Below are 20,871 nucleotides of genomic sequence, written 5' to 3'. Positions count from 1 at the left end.
TATGTTTGTTGTATTTATAAATACATCATTGGGATTCAAATAAATATATGTGTTTTGCGTTACGCCTGACCAAGGTATATTCTGACTTACATATATAGGAATTGACATTATAAAGGGTCGGTTAAAAAAGAAGATGATTTCAGATTCCCAAATGTGAAGCAACATTCCAGCATCGCCTGCACGGAGTATATTTCCCCCAGTTGATGCACTATTCCATGGCTTGTATTTCCTATTATGATTTTCTTGATCGAGGATTGTTAATCACAATAAAAGCTAATAAGGTATATTATTAACTGTATACCGCCATCTTGGATTGGACAATAGCAGTACACAATCGGTCTAGTACTTTGCATCAATCTGAAAATTTTGAAACAGATTTGCACTTTATGTGAAAAAATATAAATTGTGATATTAAAAAAAATAAGTCATTTATCGTATAATCCAAAATATTTAAATAAATGCCAAATATTTGTGTATTTCGAATTATTTTTCCAACTTAGCCAGGTAAAGGATGATAACTCTTATAGAAAAAGTTGTAAACTGGAATGATAGTGAAATGGAAAAAAATATGCTTGTAAGGTAACACTCTTTTTTTCTTTTTATTTTCCTAAAGCATATTTATAACAGAACCTATCTTCTCATATTTTATTCAAAATTCTCATAGATTTCTTTTTAGGCAGCAACCATTTGATTTTCGGGGGGGGGGGGGAGTTGTTTGTTTCACCCTCAGCTGCCACTATATGTAATGCTAAAATTGAAAGAAAAAAATTGTTTTCGACTTGTCGCCAAAAAAATAGTTTGTCTTTCGCCAAAGGCGAAAAAAATAGTTGGTCCAGAAAAAAAGCCATAGCCCCCCCCCCGAAAATCAAATGGTTGCTGCCTTAGACACACAAATGTATTTTTGAACATTGAATCTATACTATTTTCATCGTCTTGTAGCTTAAAAAGATGGCCCATACTTTTTATTATATTTTTGAAAAAGTAGGGTAAAATCCCGGCTCATTTGGCTCAGTATAAAAACAATCTACCTGAGGAAATATATACCGATGATCCACTTTAAACCAGGAGTTCTAAGTGGTGAAGTTGAAATCATCCCTCCGTAAATTTTACAGACGCCATAATCATCTGATTGACTGTTGATCACTGTTGTGGAATATCCGTTTCACATATGACTGCAGATATGTTCCAATGGTCGTAACCCCTTTCCCCCTTTTCCCGATAGTGATCTACCGAATTAGATTTACACATATATTACAAAGTTTGTGATAACATACACCACACCACTGGTGCCATGTCTGGAGCAGGATCTGCTTACCCTTCCAGAACATCTGAAAGCACGCCCGGTATTTGGTGGGTTCATTTTGCTCAGTCTTTAGTTTTCTATCTTGTGTTTACGGAAATGGTATCTTCGCCTATTTTCTGACGCACGAACCAAAGCGACAAAAGAGGGTGAATAGGGCGTACTATGCAACAAACACACAAAGTGCACTTGTATTAGCTATAAGCAATGACAAGCACATACTGAGTGTCAACATATATATTTTTATTACATACCGTTACGAGCTTCAGACAACGAAATCTTAAAAATTCCGAACCAGCGTCTACAACAAATCCACGAAAAGTATAGGTAAAGATAAATATATTTATATGAAAATATGTCTATTTCTCGGGTAAGTGTTTATATTTACCGCTTTTTTTACTTAGAGTATTCGGATTATTGTTTATGGTAAAATCCGATAGCTTTCAAATGAGTTGTTTACTTCGGTCATTCGTTAAATTTCGAAATATATCATAAAAACAACGTAATTTGGTTTGAAATGCAATTGAAATGGTAAGTTATCGTGTGCTTTTTTATTCAGTATAGATATACGATTGGAAGAGTGATAAGTCAATGCCGGTAAACGTTATATCAGTTATGATCATTTCCCGCATGTCGTAATAAACTGATAGGCATTACCCTGAAAGGCAATCGTGCCCGGGACCCTTTGAATTCATTGTATGTCGATCACGGCTCCACCGATTCTAAGCTTACAAGTTAAGTGAGATATAAAAGATAATAAAACGATACAAGAAGCTATTGGTATTTTTAAACTTAATTATTATATAAATACGGTAATGATATGTATGTCACTTTGGCTAAATGTTGGGCAATCATATGTGCCAGGAATGTTGTGCTCTTAATTAGTCTATCCTATGTGCAATAATATATAGCTTATATCTGACTGTTCTTATTTTCTTTATATACAATTAAATGTTACCAAAATTGGTTGAGAGGATTTGGTATCAATCGGCAGTTGGCAGATCTGACAATCTTTTCAGTGTATGTTAAATTTATGTACATATCTATAAGAATCTAGTCCTTTATATACATGATTTAGTGCTTGTCCTAATGTACATTTTACAGAGAGCGATTTAGGGGCAGGGTGCCCACCCCTATTGACATGTATGTCTATTGAGCTCAGTACATTTGTGGTTTAAACACTACAGACTTTTTAACTGTTCTGAGACCGTATATTGACCCAAGGAATTGTTTGACCTTATTGTAATTTTTGTGTCTATTTGAATTTTTTATGTTATCTGAGACTACTAGTCTTAGCTAGGTATTATCAATTGCTTTAAATAAGTTAGGTTTGTCATACAGTCACTAAAACCGTCTTTCCTAATCGTAACGAAGGGAAAACAGTATTAGTTAATTTTTAGTTAAAGCTAAGACTGTCGTGACTGTTTTATTAAACTAAGTGTAATAGTCCTTCTCATAGTTTTATACTTTATGCACAGTTACATTGTCATTACACTTAATACTATCATTAGTCTAGTCAAAATAAAGTTTAACGTCAAACAAATTGCAACAAAAGAAATTTTTGTGCAATTTGAATAATAAATTATGTCTAAACAACATATCAAAAATCGACAAAAATCGATCGGCTTGTTTTTTCTTAAAATCGATTACAAATTTGCTGATAATTTCCGTGTAAATAACGTAACGTTCAGGCTGCCGTAGAGTGAAAGAGTTCACAAAAGGGAAATAACTGCAATGTAGCAGACGAATTCGCTGTTATAGTATCAACGATTTTGCCGGTATTGGTAAGTATTTAATTAAAATAAAAGACAATAAGTTGTATAATAGGTATGTTTATAATGTTCAATTCATATATAGATGTTCACGAATCCCGATTTTTTGTCAATAAATGTTATTTGTCCACGATTCACACACTGGCTCTGCCGACGCCTTTTAATGAATTAATTTTGAATGTAAGCCGAAAAACTCTGATAAATCCTTTGGTTATAAATAAAACCAATTACCCTTTTATAAAATATATCTAAAACAACGAAAAACTACTTTTTTATGACCGCTGCAAGCTTAGGCTATTTCGGGAGAAAAAAAGTATGGAACGCCGTTAGCGTCATTTTATACTTTTAATTATCGGAATGACAATGGAATTTTTAATGTTTTAAGGGCATTTTAGATTATTTCAAGTTATTTTTTCCCATCAGTATTGTATTATGATGTACAACAATTAACATTAACACACTTTTATGCAACAAATTAGTGGAAATCGTCGTTTTCTTACCGTTTTAAGCCATTTATTTTGTTTATTACTGTATTCAATATAACCGACGATTTATATTATATATGTATATTAATTTAAATATTGCTTTTTATCAAATGTGTTGTAGTACATGTAGAAACTTGTCATGAAACAATATTATATTTTTGTTTTATATAAATTTTACATTCAGGCCTATAATATAACATCATATATATATATTCAATTATTAATTAAAGGATGAATTTATAATTATTATTTTTTTACAGATGGCATCATGGACAGCTGTATCTTTTGTGACAAGCTCCTGGAAAACGGTGAACCCACAGTAAAACTTGGAAAGAAAGGGTGTGATAACATCAACAAAATCAGCTCCGACAGACACAAGGAAATATTTACTGCTCCTGGCCAAACAGTTCACCATGATTGTAGACGAGATTTTATAAACCTTAAATCGACGAGATGGAAAATAAGTTTGAATGTAGACCCGGAAATAAGTGATACTGAAAGAGATTTAAGGTCCAGCAAACCACTTTTCAAATTTAAAGATAACTGCTTGTTCTGTGGGCAAACTGCAAAGAATTACAAAAGAAAAAGAGGATATGACGTTGTTTGTGTTAGAACTTTAGATTTTCAGTCATCGGTAGAAACTGCATGTAGAGAGAGACATGACAAATGGGGAGAAGAAGTTTTCAATAGAATACAGATGGCTCATTCTGATTTGCATGCGGCAGATGCAGTTTATCATGCTCAATGCAATTCAAACTTTAGAACTGGGAAGCAAATGCCACAAACTATAGCTACAACACCGGAGGACAATTTGAAAAAAAGAAAAACATCCTATGCAGGTAGACCAAAGAATGATACTGCAGAAAATGGTTTCCAGGAAATTATGTTGAAAATAGAAAAGAATCGGAAGCAAATATCTATCGCCGATGTAGTACGTGAGATGGAAAAAATATGTGGCGTAGAGAATACTTATTCAATTGTCCACATGAAGAAAAAAATCCTGGATTATTTTGGTAAATCAGTATTGTTTACAGAAGAAGAAGGAAAACCAAGTATCCTGACGTTTCGGGACAACATTTCATCGATATTGCATACTTTTTATAATCGTAGAGGAAAAGAAAATAAGGAAGAAGAAAAGAAATCTATCATATCAACTGCAGCACAACTTATAAAAGAAGACATCAAACTAATAACGTCTAAAGACATTTATTATCCGTCTGCAGAAGAAATGGAATCAGAAACCTCAAATGCTGACTATGTCCCTCGTTCACTAAGAATATTTTTGAACTCGTTATTTAGCGAAGCAGATTGTATCACCAAAATTTCAGCAATTGGACATGCAATCATACAGGCAACAAGGCCACGAAATGTTATAGCACCATTGCAGATTGGCTTAGGTATTCAAATGCACCACCACTTTGGTTCCCGTTTCCTTGTCGACACACTGTACAATCTTGGGTTTTGCTCATCCTACAGTGAGGTACAGAAATTCGAGATGAACGCTGCTGCGTCAAGAAGCACAGAAAGTGAAAATGACAGTCAATCATTTGTACAGTTCGTTGCAGATAATGTAGATCACAACATACGATCTTTAGATGGGTTTGGAACTTTTCATGGGATGGGTATTATATCAGCCTCCACTCCTGGCATCAAGACAGCAAGAGCTGTACCTCGTACGAACCCAAGCATAAAAGAAATTACTGCATTAGCGAAAATAAACATCAAATTCTACAAAGAACAATCCAACTCGTTCAGGCAATTAAAATATGAAGTACTCAAGAAAAGAGAGATGGGAAATGAGACTTGGAAGCTTGATCTATTATCCAAAATTTGTTGGCCTCTAAAGTTAAATGCAAGTTGGTCAGCTATAATGCATAAAACTAGTGGATCTTATCCCGGGCAGTCAAATATTACATTTCTTCCTATGATCGATCTTAATCCTAGCGACGAGTCCTGCATCTATACAACACTCCATTTTGTCTGTAAAGAGGCCAAGAAAAACAAATGCACTCCTATATTAACTTTTGATCAGCCTTTATACTGGAAGGCAATGACAATACTTCAAAACGAACCTACTACCAGCTCACTTAAATGTCTTGTACTGAAACTTGGAGGATTCCATGCAGAGATGAGTTTTATCGGGAGCATCGGATACCTTATGTCTGGATCAGGATTGATGAATATCTTTGAAACTGTGTATGCATCCACAGCGGTATCACATATGTTGAGTGGAAAAGCAATTGCTAGGGCTGTAAGGGGCCACTTCTTATTAGACACTGCTCTCACTGCATTGATACTCTCAGATATTTATGGGATTCCAGTTCCGAAAATAGACGTAAGCTCAGAGGAAAACGAAGATGAAGACTGTACTCAAACTTATGATAATTCTAAAGTTCAAATTCACGATACATGCTATACGGAAGAATTTTCGAATGCCACTAATCTATTACATTTATTTTTGAAAGGAGATGTGACTCTTACAGACATTGATCAAAGTAATGCATTAAACATTATAAGAGATAAAATAGAAGAATTTCGACAGTCGCGAACGAAGCATAGAACAGCAAAGCTTTGGTTTCAGTATATGGACATGATATGCATCCTCCGAGATTTTATAAAGGCAGAGAGGACTGGCAATTGGCATTTACATTTGGAATCCCTAAAGGCCATGCTACCGTACTTTACAGCTTCTGGCCACAATCTGTATGCAAAGTCTGCATGGATTTATCTTAACCAAATGGAATGTCTAAAGGAAAAAAATGCAGAAGTAGCAGCTCTATTTGAAAAAGGATACCATGTAATCAGACGAACAGATCAATATTGGGCAGGTATTTCGTCTGATTTGGCTATTGAGCAAGCTTTAATGCGAAGCATTAAGACAACAGGAGGGCTTACAAGAGGACGAGGTATGAGTGAAAGCCAGAGAGCACTCTGGATTTTATCTATGCCTGATTGTGCTGAGGTAAATAATGCAATGATGTCATTTACCGGGACAAAATTCTGTTCCTCAGATCAACATAAAGAAGATGGCGTTAGTCGCCAAAAACGGGATACTAAAGATACGATGATATTTACTTCCTTTCTTCAAGAGAGAAACCCATTTGTTGAGGAAGAGGGTATGAGAAACATAGAAACAGGTGTATCAGCAACATCAGATGTGAATGCAGATAGAGCTAAAGATATTGGACTCAGTATATTAAAATCGATGGAAGGTAAATGCGTATCAGAGTATACTTTCAAAAGAAAATACCAGGCTATCACACTTCAAGACAAACCTATTTGCGTAAATTCGGAACCTGAAATGGCATCAATCGACCCACAACTTTTATTTCAGAGATTTATCGTAGCTGCAGATAGTATATATGAAGACAAATCTGAAATATTTGCTTATGAACTGTCTAGTCAACCAAGTTCTATGTTTGATTCATCCGGATTTATGAGGCCAGCATCAAAGTCAACTCTAGCGGATGCGATTTGGAATCTTGGAGACTGCAGTACAGAATATACAGATACTGTCTACAGTTATGTTGTTGATGGTGGATCACTTATGCATAAAATACCGTGGAAAAGTGGGTTGACATTTGGAGAAATTTGTAAAAGGTATATTGATTCCATAAAGTGTTATGGATCGATTGTTGTAGTATTTGATGGATACGTGTCCGGTCCTGATACGAAAGATGCAATGCATCTTAAGCGAACCAAAGGAATATTTGGTACAAAAGTAACATTTACGGAGACCACGCCTTTTAGGTCAAAAAAGGAATTATTTTTGGCTAATAATGAAAATAAACAGAACTTTATTGAAATGTTGAGTAGACATATGCATTTAAACGGAATTGAAACAAAGCATGCTTCAGCAGATGCAGACGTTCTGATCGCTCAAACTGCAGTAGAATCTGCCATTTCGCACCCAACAATACTCCTTGGTGAAGATACGGACCTGTTGGTACTTCTGTTGTACTATAACAATTTTGGATCTATGAATCTGATCTTTAAACCAAATCATGATAAGAAGACAAAGTCAAAAATATGGGACATAAATAAAACGAAAGGCGTTCTTGGACAAAACATGTGCAAAGTCCTTCCGATCATTCACGCAATAAGCGGTTGTGACACGACATCAAAGCTGTATGGTGTAGGAAAGGTAGCTACATTAAAGAAATTTATCGACAGTCAAATATTGAAAGATCTTGCTGAGATATTTTTAAAAGGATCTCTTGTTGAAGACATTATAAATGCCGGGGAAAAAATAATTACGTTTTTGTACGGAGGTGCTCCGATCGAAGGACTTGACGTTCTGAGGTACAAAAAATTTGCAAACAGAGTTCTAACTTGCAAAGAAGTCATCCAAATACACACTCTTCCGCCAACTACCGAGACTGCAACATATCATAGCTTAAGGACTTATTTACAAGTTCAGACATGGATCGGAGGAGAAGAGATAGATCCTTGTAATTTTGGTTGGTTACTTGCAAATGGAAGACTTATGCCTATCAAGACAAAAAAGCAACCCGCTCCACCAAGACTCCTTTCAATTATACGTTGCAACTGCAAGACTAATTGTGATACTCGTCGCTGCACATGTAGAAAACATGGTTTAGAATGTAACATTTCGTGTGGCGAATGTCGTGGTCAGAGCTGTATGAATTCAATGCATGTTGACATTAATTTAGCAGCTGATGAGCTTATGTTTGACTCAAGTTGAAACAAATATTGAATATATTGTCAGTTATATTTTCTAGATTTCAAGAAGGCAACTACCTTTAAATAAGTCCTTTTTTTCTTAAAATGAAGATGTGACATTGTTTATTTGACAAAAGCTCTTTATGGTTTTTTCCTAACTTTCGAATAACGTATTTACTTATTCAAGATAAATGGATTAGTTATTATAGCACATTTTGATAAAGTGATTATCTTAAATTTCAGTTTACCTCGATTTTTCACTAAAAAGTAACTATTTCACCCCAAAATTCGTATGTTAATAAAAAAATGCGGTATTATTTATAATGATATTTTATTTACTGTCTAAAATAAAGTGGAAAACCGATTTATTTATATATTTACTAACATTAAAAGAAAACAATCAGTTTTTGACGATTTTTGTCACAAAAATGCAGTTTTTAACCCAAAATTACTCTTTTTCAAAACTTGTTTCCAACAATTTTGCCACAATTATAGGTAGTTCTCATAACTGTTATCTTATTTTTACACTCATTTCTTATCGTTTTGTCATAATAATAAAATATTAGAAATTTTCCAGTTTTCAGCGATTTTTGTGCAAAAACCTATATTTTGACCCAAAAATTCCCGAAAATTAGCCCATCGATTTCTTATATGTTCAATAGGATATGTCAATAGATCGAATTTTATCAAGAAACCTTTTGTTGCAATTTGTTTGAGGTTGAGTGATTTTTTGGGCTAGATTGACTGGACTTCCTTAGTAAATTGTTATTTCTTAAAAGGAAACTCCAAAGGCTTCTATAACCGGTGATTAAGGTTTTAAAAGGGTTTCTCTAACTGGTAATTAGTAAGACAAAAACTTGAATACTGCTGTACAGTTTGGGATCCACACACTTCAGAAAATATATACAGACTGGAACAAGTGCAAAGAAGAGCTGCACTATATACTTGCAACAGATTTCACAACACCAGGGCTGCAGTGTATCTGAAATGCTTCAAAACCTAAACTGGCAAACTCTACAAGAACGAAGGCTTAAAACCAGACTACAAATGTTCCACAAAGTAATAAATAACGAAATTGCAATACCATCTCAGAAGATTCTCATAAAATTGCCAGTCCAAAACAAGATCTACCCATTAACAAACATACAGACAACTCCAATGCAACAAAGACAGTTTTAAATTCTCATTCTTCAGCCAAACAATCAAAGATTGGAATATTATAAAGAAAAATTGAAATTAACTTTAAAAGCAACGTCAATCAGGCATGTGCCGGAAATTAATCTTCAAAATGTTGATGGTTTTCTGTACCTTAAGAAGAAGAAGAAGACAAAGGGCCAAGTGAGCTATTCTCATCACTTGTTGTCCGTTGTCGTTAACTTTTTATATTTTGAACTTCTTCTAGAGAACCACTGAATGGAATGGAACCAAACATGGCATGAATGTTTCTTAAGAGGTGCTGACCAACTGTTGTTACTTTGTAGCTGATCCATCACCCAAGATGGCCAACGGCAGAGGACTCAGTTTAATATAGGACCCTATGGGAAATACACACAAATGTCTTCTTTTAGAGAACCACTGCTTGGAATGAAACCAGACATAGCACGAATGTTCCTTATTAGGTGCTGACCAAGTGTTGTTACTTTGAAGCCAATCCAACATCCAAGATGGCCACAAGCGGGGGTCTTAGCTTAACAGAGGACCCTATGGGAAATACATACAAATGTCTTCATTTAGAGAACCACTGCTTGGAATGAAACCAAACATAGCATGAATGTACTTTATGATGGGTTGACCATGTGCTGTTACTTTGAAGCCAATCTGTCATCCAAGATGGCCACCCGCAGGGAATTGAGTTTAACATAGGACCCTATAGGAAATACATACAAAATTAATGTCTTCCTTAAGAAAACCACTGCATGGAATGAAACCAAATATAGCATAAGTGTTCATTATGAGGTGGTTACCAAGTGTTGGTACTTTGTAGTCGATCCACCATCCAAGATGGCAGCCAACTGGGGACTTAGTTTAACATTGGACTCTACGAAAAATACATACAAATGTCTTCTTTCAGAGAAACACTGCTTGGAATGAAACTAAACATGTCATAAATTTTCCTTATGAAGTACTGATGAAGTGTTACTTTGTAGTCCATCCATCATCCAAGATGGACGCCAGCGGGGGAATTAGCTTTTAACATAGGACCCTATGGGAAATAGGAATACTAGTAAATACAAATGTCTTCTTTTAGAGAACCACTTAATGGAATGAAACCAAATATAGCATAACTGTTCCTTATGAGGTTGTAACCAAGTGTTGTTACTTTGTAGTCGATCCATCATCCAAGATGGCCGCCAGCGGGGGACTTAGTTAAAATAGTACCCTATGGGAAATACATACAAATGTATTCTTTTAGAGAACCACTGCTTGGAATAAAACTAAACATGTGATACTAGTAAATGTTCCTTATGAAGTGCTGATAAAGTGTTGCTACTTTGTTGCTGATTTACTGTTCAAGATGGCCACCAGGATTTATTATTAAATTATGGTACCAATATTAAACAAAATTTGGCCTCATTATTTTTTTAAGTATCTGTTATGATTTTTATACGACCGCAAAAACTAATTTTTTTTGGTCGTATATTGGTATCACTTCGTGTTCGTCGTCGTGCTAAGACGGATGGTTCCGGATAATAACTTTAGTATAAGTGAATAGAAATCAATAAAATTTTAACATTTATAACCACTAAAGGGAGGTTGGGATAGATTTTTGGGGTGTTGGTCCCAATAGTTTAGGAACAAGGGGCCCAAAAGGGGTCAAAATAAGTATTTTTCTAGTGTCGAGACAATAACTTGTGTTTAAGTGTATGGATCTTTCTGAAATTGTACCATAAGTTTTCATTTAAAAAAAGGAAGGTTGGGATTGATTTTGGGGGTTATGGCCCAAACTGTTTAGGAATTAGGGGCCAAAAAAGGGGCAGAAAACAATACTTTTCAAATACTTTGTTTAAATTGCTTATTTCTTGACCAATTTCAATGGGGTTTTATTCTTGAATTCTTGGGGTTCTTAAATATGCTGAATCTATCCGTGTATTAGGTTTTTGGAATTTGGTCCTCGTTTTTAAATAGGTCAAAATGAGGTTCAAGGGTCCAAAATTAAACTTTGTTTCATTTCATCAAAATTTGAATTATTGAGGTTCTTTGATATGTCTAACCCTGCATTTAGATTTGTAATTTTAGGTCCAGTTTTCAAATTTGTCTACATAATGGTTCAAAGAGTCCAAAATAAAACTTAGTTTTATATTAACAAAAAATTAATTCTTGGGGTTGATTGATATGCTGAATCTAAACATGTATTTAGATTTTTGATTATGGGCCCAGTTTTCAAGTTGGTCTAAATTGGGGTCCAAAATTTAACTTTGTTTGATTTTAACAAAAATTGAATGTATGGGGTTCTTTTGTATACAAATCAAACCAAGTAACTATATTTTTGGAAAATGACGCAGTCATTGTTCCATAACTGGCGACCTGAACTTCATTACATTTCTCTGCCTACCGCGCTTGGTTTTATTTACTATTTTCTATACAAACTGGAATTTCCTTGTGTTATCATTATGCATGAGTGGTCATTGTGTAGTAATCAGCCAGAAACCAGTTTACAAACTAACTGGTTTCTGCTTGTATTCCACTACACTCGAACAAAGTGTTGTAGTTTGACGGGAACCAGTTTAGAATTTGTAAACTACAAAACGTAATCGGTTATTGTTCATTCCGTTTTGGTGTTTCATACCGACTTTTATGGTTTGAATAACCTTAAGACCCTTCAAACATTAATGTGATAGGTATATTAAAGACTGTTTTACAAAAGGATGGAACTGTTTTGCTTTCAAAGTCGTACTATAGTGATATCTGTTATGTACGGATTTCCACTTTCACCGGTTAATTTCTTCTTTTACACGTGCTTTTGAAACTTCCTGTTTAAACATCGCAAGTTTTAAAATTGTTTTTTGAGTGAATTTAACTTATTTAAACAATCATGAAGCGTTCCAGAATCATTTTCAAGCAGTTTCTTCTTCTCTTTGATGATGGAAAATAGGTTTTTCTCAAGAAAATACCGCAAACGATCGCAGAGGAATTGAAACGTACAAGTCAAGTCGGCACCTGGTTAAATTGGATTCTAGTCAAATCGGCACCTATTTGACGTCAATTCGGCATCCAATAATATTTGTTATAATATTTTCTATTCAATTAATTAATAACTGTTACCAAGTACATAGTGAATATGTTGTTGTGTTCAAAGGTAAACAACGAAGCCCTTACCCAAGCTGTTGTTTTAACAATTAGACAATTATTAAAATAAAATGGAAAACTATGAGTCCCTTTCAATAAATCAAACTTTCATGCCAAATAATAAGCAAATTTAAGGTGTTTTTTTTCAGTAAAGTTTAAAAAGCATTAAACAAACAATCCTGTAAAATGCTCAACTGGTTTAAATAATGCATAAACATATCCAATATCTCATGTATTAGTCCAAATAATTATGACGTTTGGCAAGGCTATTTTATTTTTTTTCTGTGATGTCTTCCTATGAAGTTCGTAGGAAGGCGTCCCAGAAAAAAATTAACATAGCCTTGCGGTCATAGAAAGGTGTCCCAGAATAAAATTTAAAAAGCCTTGCCAGACGTAATAATTATTTTGACTACTCATATATATATCATTAAAAATACACCAAAAAAGTCATTAAGTTGAGAAAAATAAATATATACAAAATGTACATGAACACCCAAAAATGTGAAAGTTAGTATTTAACTCTTTTTGCTTAAATACTGAAAAAAATTCTGGCAACCCCTTACTTATTTTTTACTCTTTTTGCTTAAAATACTGTTAAAATTTATATTTAACATGGGTGACGAATTGACTAAATCAGGTGTCGATTTAACCAGGTGCTGATTTGTCCAGGTGCCAATTTAACCAGGTGCCGGTTTGACTAGAATTCTTTGACAAATATTTGAAATTACCTGAGTTTCATTAGACCTTTGATAACAGTAACAAAAAGATTATTTACTTAATATTTTGTGGGAGAAGGGGGTTCAGACTATGTGGTATCAGGTCTGTTCGCGCCCAATACACGTTCGCACCTCACACGTTCGCACCCAAGGTCCGTTTGCACTCTACTCATTCGCGCCCAATTTTAATTCAAATTCAAGTTGAATAATTGAAAAATCATAATTGTTGTTTTAAATTGCTTTGGTGTAAATACTGAATGTATTTATAGCTTGGTATGAGTAAAACATTGAAGATTTTTAAGGAAAAACACAAAAGATAATTGTTTTTAACAGCTTGGTCCCTTTGATCTGAAACAACGAAACAATAAAATATAGCAACCAAAATATAGCAATCCACTATTATAACCAAAACATGATAAAATCTATTCAACACACAGAAAAAAACATAGTCAGAATCTCACTTCATTTTGAAAGAAGTCAATGAAACAAAGTTATAGCAATACACTAACAAAACATGATTAAGAGTTATTCAACACAAAATAAAACGTTGACAAAATACCACTTTATTTAGAAAGGATTATTATAATTTTTAACAATACGCTATCTAAAACATGATTAAGATTTATTCAACACAAAAAAAAATGCTGTCTCACTTTATTTTGAGACAAGGACAACAATTATACTTATAAGAAACACTTGCTTACAGAGTTATTAAACACAAAACCAATTAAGATTGGGTGCAAACATGTAGGGTGTGAAAGTGAAAGGGGCGAACATGAGTGGGCGCGAACGGACCCGGATTCAGACTATGTACCAGTGAGAAATATACAAGCCTCTCTACGGTATTTATTTGTACAATTCAGGTAGTCTTGACCTATTCATTTGTCTTAAAAAACAGCCAGTTGTCACCTTCACTTCACACACACACACACATATACGAATATCAATTATATGCTTACGAGACATGTTGCATTGTTAAACTAATTACGGTATGTGAAAATCAAGACTTGCATAAAAACTATCCCAATATTAGAGACAGTGGCGTCATTTTTCTTCAGAGCTTTCAGCTCTTTGATTGGTTTTTGGGCCCTGTTATCAAATTAGTCCACATTGAGGTCAAAAGGGTCCAAAATTAAACTTTGTTTGATTTCATCCAAACCTGATTTCTTGGGATTCTTTGTTATGCTGAATCAATCCATGGCCATGTATTTAGATTTTGGATATTGGACCATAATAGGTAAATTAATTTTTTTTTTAAGTTCATTAGACCACATTCATTCTGTGTCGAACCTATTAAAGCTGTATTAACTATTTAATCACAATCCAAATTCAGAGCTGTATCAAGCTTGAATGTTGTGTCCATACTTGCCCCAACTGTTCAGGGTTCGACCTCTCCGGTCGTACAAAGCTGTGCCCTGCGGAACATCTGGTTATCTTTATGATTTCAAAAACCCAAGTACTCACTTGAAGAAGAGTCAGCTGAGCGACACAGGCTCTTGAGAGCCTCTTGTTAAGTCTCACGGGCACCACCATGATTTAGTTGACTGCTAATGGAATATCTGGGTCACAGATGACCACACTTATGTAAGTTCCATGTGTCCTTTTGTGTCGTAACAATTGTGACATTCCTGAATAAGACTGATCACCGGTTTTGTACTAGCTGCATGAGCAAGGCGATGTTGTTTTTTTTGCATAGGAACTCGACTCTGATTAGCAGATTAACATGTTGTCTATAAATGTTTTTATAAGACCGAAAAAACTAAAAATGTTTGGGTCATATATTGGTATCACATCGTCGTCGTCATCGTCTGCGTCATGGATTGATTTTGGGAGTTTTGGTTCCAACCAGTTTAGGAGTCAAAAGGGTCCAAAATTAAACTCTGTTTGATTTCATCAAAAATTGAATTATTGGGGTTCTTTGAGATGCCGAATCTAACCGTGTATTTAGATTGGTCCCGTTTTTAAATTGGTCTACATTAAGGTCCAAAGGGTCCAAAGTTCAGCTTAGTTTGATTTTAACACAAAATTAGTTCTTGGGGTTCTTTGATATGCTGAATCTAAATGTGTACTTAGAATTTTGATTATGGGTCCAGTTTTCAAGTTGGTCCAAATCGGGGTCCAAAATTAAACCGTTTGTTTGATTTCAACAAAAATTGAATATTTGGGGTTCTTTGATATGCTGAATCTAACCATGTATTTAGATTTTTGATATTTGGGCCCCTTTATCAAATTGGTCCACATTGAGTTCTTAACGGTCAAAAATCGAACTTTATTTGATTTCATTAAAATTTTAATTCTTGGGATTCTTTGAAATGCTGAATCTAACCATGTATTTAGGTTTTGGATATTGGACCATAATAGGTAAATGTCCAAAAAAAAATTAAATTCTTAGACCACATTCATTCTCTGTCAGAAACCTTTTTTGTGTAAACTATTTAATCACAATCCAAATTTAGAGCTGTATCAAGCTTGAATGCTATGTCCATACTTGCCCCAACTGTTCAGGGTTCGACCTACATATTCTGTGTCAACTATTTCATCAACTTTTAGGAATTTTGGTCCTCAATGCTCTTCAACTTCGTACTCTATTTGGCCTTTTTAACTTTTTTGGATTCTAGCGTCACTGATGAGTCTTTTGTAGACGAAACGCGCGTCTGGCGGTATTTACAAAATTTAGTCCTGGAATCTATGATGAGTTTATTTAAATATGAGATTAAAAATCATTGAATTTGTAAAAAATGTCATCCGAACTTCAACACATAAATTGATGAAAGATTAAATAATTTTAAAACAAACTTTCAAAAACACATCTTGCAAGATTTCCATGTACAACTGAAACACAAAAAAAACATTCATGAAATCAACATAGAGGGTATTTGGGCACGTTCTACTAAAGGTGACCCTTTCTTGCTCAGACGAATCTGCGTTAATCTTCAGTACTCAAATGAATCTAACACATCAGTGACAGAAGATATCATTAACTATAGTATGGTAAAGGTAGCTTTTACTCCTGTCCAAGCCTATTTTTCAAACTTTACACATTTCACGCAATGATTGACAGTGCAATGTATCCACTGGTACGCAGTTTATATCCATCCAAGAGCGAACTAGTATATACACAACTGACTATACTCAAAGATATATGTCAGCACCACCAGCTTACCACTATCTTCCTGGACTATGAAGTCGTCTTCCGAAATACAGAATATATTGTATTTTCTTACATCAACGCAAACCACTGTTTTTTTCACTTCACACAATGCACAACAGTGTCTTCCTCCTATTCCCACTTGAAAAAAAACAATGGCCTGAGCTTTCTCTTATAACGAACACTATGGAGTAAAAAATAGCCCATTGCCGTTCCCTCCAATCCGCCTCTGTAAAGTTACAGATTTTCATTTCGGTTTAAGGATTAACTTCAAGCAATCGCTATTCCGTTATTTAATTATATAGATCTACATGGTTCTTTGCTTTTTTGCAGATGTATAATGTTGAGATCAGAAGACTGTTTATAACCTTATATAGTATTTTAACGTTTGTATCATGTGGATTAGTACAAGGTATGTACCATTATAATGTTGAGATCAGAAGACTGTTTATAACCTTATATAGTATAACGTTTGTATCATGTGGTTTAGTGCAATGTATGTGCCATTATAATGTTGGTATTAGAAGACTGTTTATAACCTTATATAGTATAACGTTTGTATCATGTGGTTTAGTGCAAGGTAAGTACCATTCTCTGGCGGAATAAAAAAAAATACTGCTAAAATAGTATAGTTTATATGGTCTTTTGTTTATTTGTTTTGCCTCGAGATATGAATGAAATAAAAAAAAAATTGAATTAAAGGGGGAAAAGTTATAGCAATATATATAATTTCAACACTCGACACATAAGTGTGGAGGGTACTCACATCTACACTTTGGAAAGACCTAACATTTTATTTTAATTTACAAGTATGCTGTTCTAGCGTTATTTCGAAGTTCTATTATAAATGAATTTTTTTTTTTTTTTTTTTAAAGGCCTAAACTGATGATATAATGACATTTTCATTCCCATTTCAGACAACGATGTAACGAATTTAAGTGACTCAAATGGAGTAAATTTAATTCTATTGGGTGCTTTTTGTCTTGCCTTCCTCGTAGTCTTAGTGTTGGCAGTTTTCTCATGTGGTGGATGTGAAGATATGAGTGGAGACGTGGCCTCCGAAAGCCACCCGGCATGTGGCAAACAAAGTAACAATTACAGTACAGTAGTGACGGATGCTAACACTTCCGTACTTATGTCGTCCCATACTATGGGCGACAGTGCGAATGGTTCAATTATTCCACCACAGAACTTACCTTACTCTTTGCACCCATCATCTACCCAAGGTTTCACGGGATACCAGAGTAGTAGCAATACTGCTTCAGCACCACAGAACGAGCCGCCTCCTCCTTCATATGAACAAGCCAATAGACAAAGTGGCCTTGCTGGCTATGGTTATTGAAAGAGGATGTTTATTTTGCCTATGTGATAATTATTTATACATTTTTTATTCAGACGTGTTTATAAATGAATCTATGACATATATGACACATACATGTATTTATAAGTAGTTTTTGTCCCTGCTAGACTTAGCCCTTTAACATTATTAATCGATTTTCAACGTTTATATACTGATATTTTCATTTTATTTTGTGGCACATTGATAGTAAAAAAAAGAAAAAAAAAAAAAAGAAAGAAATAGCAAAATATTTTTTTTTTTATAGAAATAAATAGAAAATATAGAAAATAATGCCCCTGATGTCATATGTTATAAGACTATGCTGGGCTATGAAAAAACAAACACATTGGCATATTTCATGAATAATTGATAGAATGAAGTTTATTTCCTGTTGTGAAAAAGGAAAACATATATACATGTAGAATAGAAAATTGATTTGGTTTGATTTTCCAGAAGTTAGAAATACACATCCTAATCAGGCAGGATTAGTGTAAGATGAGAATATATATAGTATATCATTTGTCTTCCTACACCGCTCATATTACACATCTAAAATATCCCTTCCTAATTGTTTATGTAAAAATATGAATTGACCTTGCAAAATCAGTATATTGTCTTTACCGAAGGTTTGTTGATTTACATGACAATGTAGTGTGTTATTTCCTCGTTTTTCTGTGTTACACCGCAATGTTTTAGCTGTGTTTTACAATTATCAACATTATATGTGATTTTTTTTTAATTGCCGAGTCATAATAAGTTATACTTTTGTAGTATATATGTTTATACCATCCTTTTAGTTATTTATATATGAAATAAATGAATAAACCAGACTTTTTTCTTTATAAAATACATTGCTTTTCACATACTTTATCTGTATCGACAATAAACAAAGCATTAATGTATTGCAGCCCAGGAGGGAATTTCAAATATAAAAAAAGGAGATTATGTATAGACTTTGAGTGTTCCACAAAGTCATAATAATGTTACAATTTCCCAAAATATACTTATTTTCAAATTCTAAGTTATTGAGAACACCGGTCTGCTCTTGGCACATATAAAATATAGAAATATTGTCTTTTCATGAATATATTAACATTATAAAAGTCTATCTGTGAAGGTTAAAAAAAATAAAGATAACTATTCTTATAATGTAGGCATCTTTTTAATAATTTTTACATAATTCTAAGAAAAGGTCACATGTATTTGAGGTCTTCTCGATCTATTCACAATTAATGTTACATCGGCCATCAGGATATGGTACGTTTGAATTTGCTTAATTAGGAACTTAATTTCAAAACAAATCTTTGCTTAAGAAATAATTCCTTCATGTCATGCATTACATTTCACATTTGATCAGTTTAAAAAATACGAGCAGGGTAAATATATGTTGTTCGATATAACATATATTATAAAAGTTTAGGTAAGCTACTTGAATGTATATATTTTATAGGATAACGATGGAAATAACTTTAATATAAACAGTAAATTTGTGCCCATGTGTCAAACATAATTTGTGCTCCTTAGAACACGGCTTTATTTACAAAACGTAATAAGGACATCATATTAGAATGCATATTAGTGTTTAGAGGGGAGGTAATATATTGTCACATTTCCCACTTGGCATCGATAATGGTACATAGTGTATATATTTTACGTCTATCGATATAAGAAGATATGGTACGATTGTCAATGTGAAAACTTTTCGTCCAACTCACAGTTTGTAAAAGTAAACCATTATAGGTCAAAGTACGGTATTCAACACGGAGCCATGGCTCACACCGAACATATAAAGGGCCCCAAAAAATGGCTCGTGTAAAACCATTCAAACAGGAATACGATGTAATCTACATGAAAAAAAGAGAGAAACGAGAATCATTTATGTCATTATGATATATTTCTATTATGAATTACAATATACGTTGAACCACAAACGTCAAAATCATTCAATCGCGTAGTGGTATTAACTATTTTTGGATTCTTATAAATTCTATATATAACTTTTGGACTTGTTTAAATCTCGGTCTATTTCTTAAATTTATTCTTACATACTTTTGATTTTTTAACCCTGTATGCTAACATTCCCATGATAATTTTAAAATTGTTTGTACGCACATTGAACGACAAATTTATGTGACGTATAAAATTTTCTGACGTCAGACACTCAATAAATGTGTTCGTAGATAGTAGATGTTTTTCGTGTTCTGTTAAATTGTTCCTTTTAAAATTGTTAAACGATGATGACTGATGTACCCATATTTTGACTATTATATTTATTGTGTCTGTTTATTTAACGCATCAATGTAAAAATATCGGAAATTGATGAGACTGTCATTACAAAAGTGAGAGGGTTAGCGCTATAGAACCAGGTTTAATCCACCATTTTCTACATTTGAAAATGCCTGTACCAAGTCAGGAATATGACAGTTCTTGTCCATTCGTTTTTGATGCGTTTTGTTATTTGATTTTGCCATGTGATTATGGACTTTCCCTATTGATCTTCCTCTAAGTTCAGTATTTTTGTGATTTTACTTTTTATGAACCGCATCAACTTGAGAACGACAACCAACGAACGGTTCCTGTTCAAGGACAGGTCAAACAAATGCATCGGGCTTATTTTCGATTTAGCTAATTTAATTTTTTTGGTTGTCAAAACAATAAACAAGAGGCTCTAAAGAGCCTGTGTCGCTCGCCTTGGTCTTTGTGCATATTAAATCCTTATCTTTCAACAACTCTCCGTAGAAAAAAAGAGAACTACTGGATTAGACAATTGGGAACTGCGACGCCTTATGGTTGCAATGACAAAATTGATGGTATAGGTATTCTATCTAGTCCTTCGTGTAACTCGGTGAATGTGATGAATATTTTCAACTCGACTCCTCGACGTAGACGCAGTCATGGTCATCGTCATTATACATCACCTTCTCTGCATGATGTATTTATTAATGACTTGCTGCCATTTATACAAAAGCCGTTAGGTATTCATCCCATTCGCACGAAACTTTATTCATTACCCCTTTCAAAACTTCATTCTCTGTTCAATTTATGTTTGGAATCCACTGTTACAAACCCTCATTCAAACCAATACAAAATTACAGCTATAATTTCGGATATGGCAAGTCACAGACTTTTCAAGCCAGTCCG

At 33.9% G+C, this 20,871-nt stretch overlaps 1 protein-coding gene across 2 annotated transcripts; it reads left to right on the top strand.

The window, feature by feature from the left end:
- The first annotated feature begins 1,719 nt into the window (after positions 1-1,719).
- On the top strand, positions 1,720-18,560 carry LOC139511597 (uncharacterized). Of its 2 annotated transcripts, XM_071298469.1 has the most exons (3): positions 1,720-1,831; positions 16,725-16,803; positions 17,309-18,560. In XM_071298469.1, exons 1-3 carry the CDS (start codon positions 1,829-1,831, stop codon positions 17,731-17,733), a joined length of 507 nt encoding a protein of 168 aa, XP_071154570.1. In that variant the 5' UTR covers positions 1,720-1,828; the 3' UTR covers positions 17,734-18,560. The 2 variants fall into 2 exon arrangements, with proteins under 2 accessions (XP_071154570.1, XP_071154579.1); XM_071298478.1 differs by lacking the exons at positions 1,720-1,831; positions 16,725-16,803 and adding an exon at positions 16,836-16,971.
- Positions 18,561-20,871: the final 2,311 nt, after the last annotated feature.

Source organism: Mytilus edulis, chromosome 1, assembly GCF_963676685.1.
Source record: "Mytilus edulis chromosome 1, xbMytEdul2.2, whole genome shotgun sequence".
NCBI classification, from domain to species: domain Eukaryota; kingdom Metazoa; phylum Mollusca; class Bivalvia; order Mytilida; family Mytilidae; genus Mytilus; species Mytilus edulis.
Note: the sequence above shows the minus strand (reverse complement) of the source record. Positions and strands in the feature narration are given on the sequence as shown.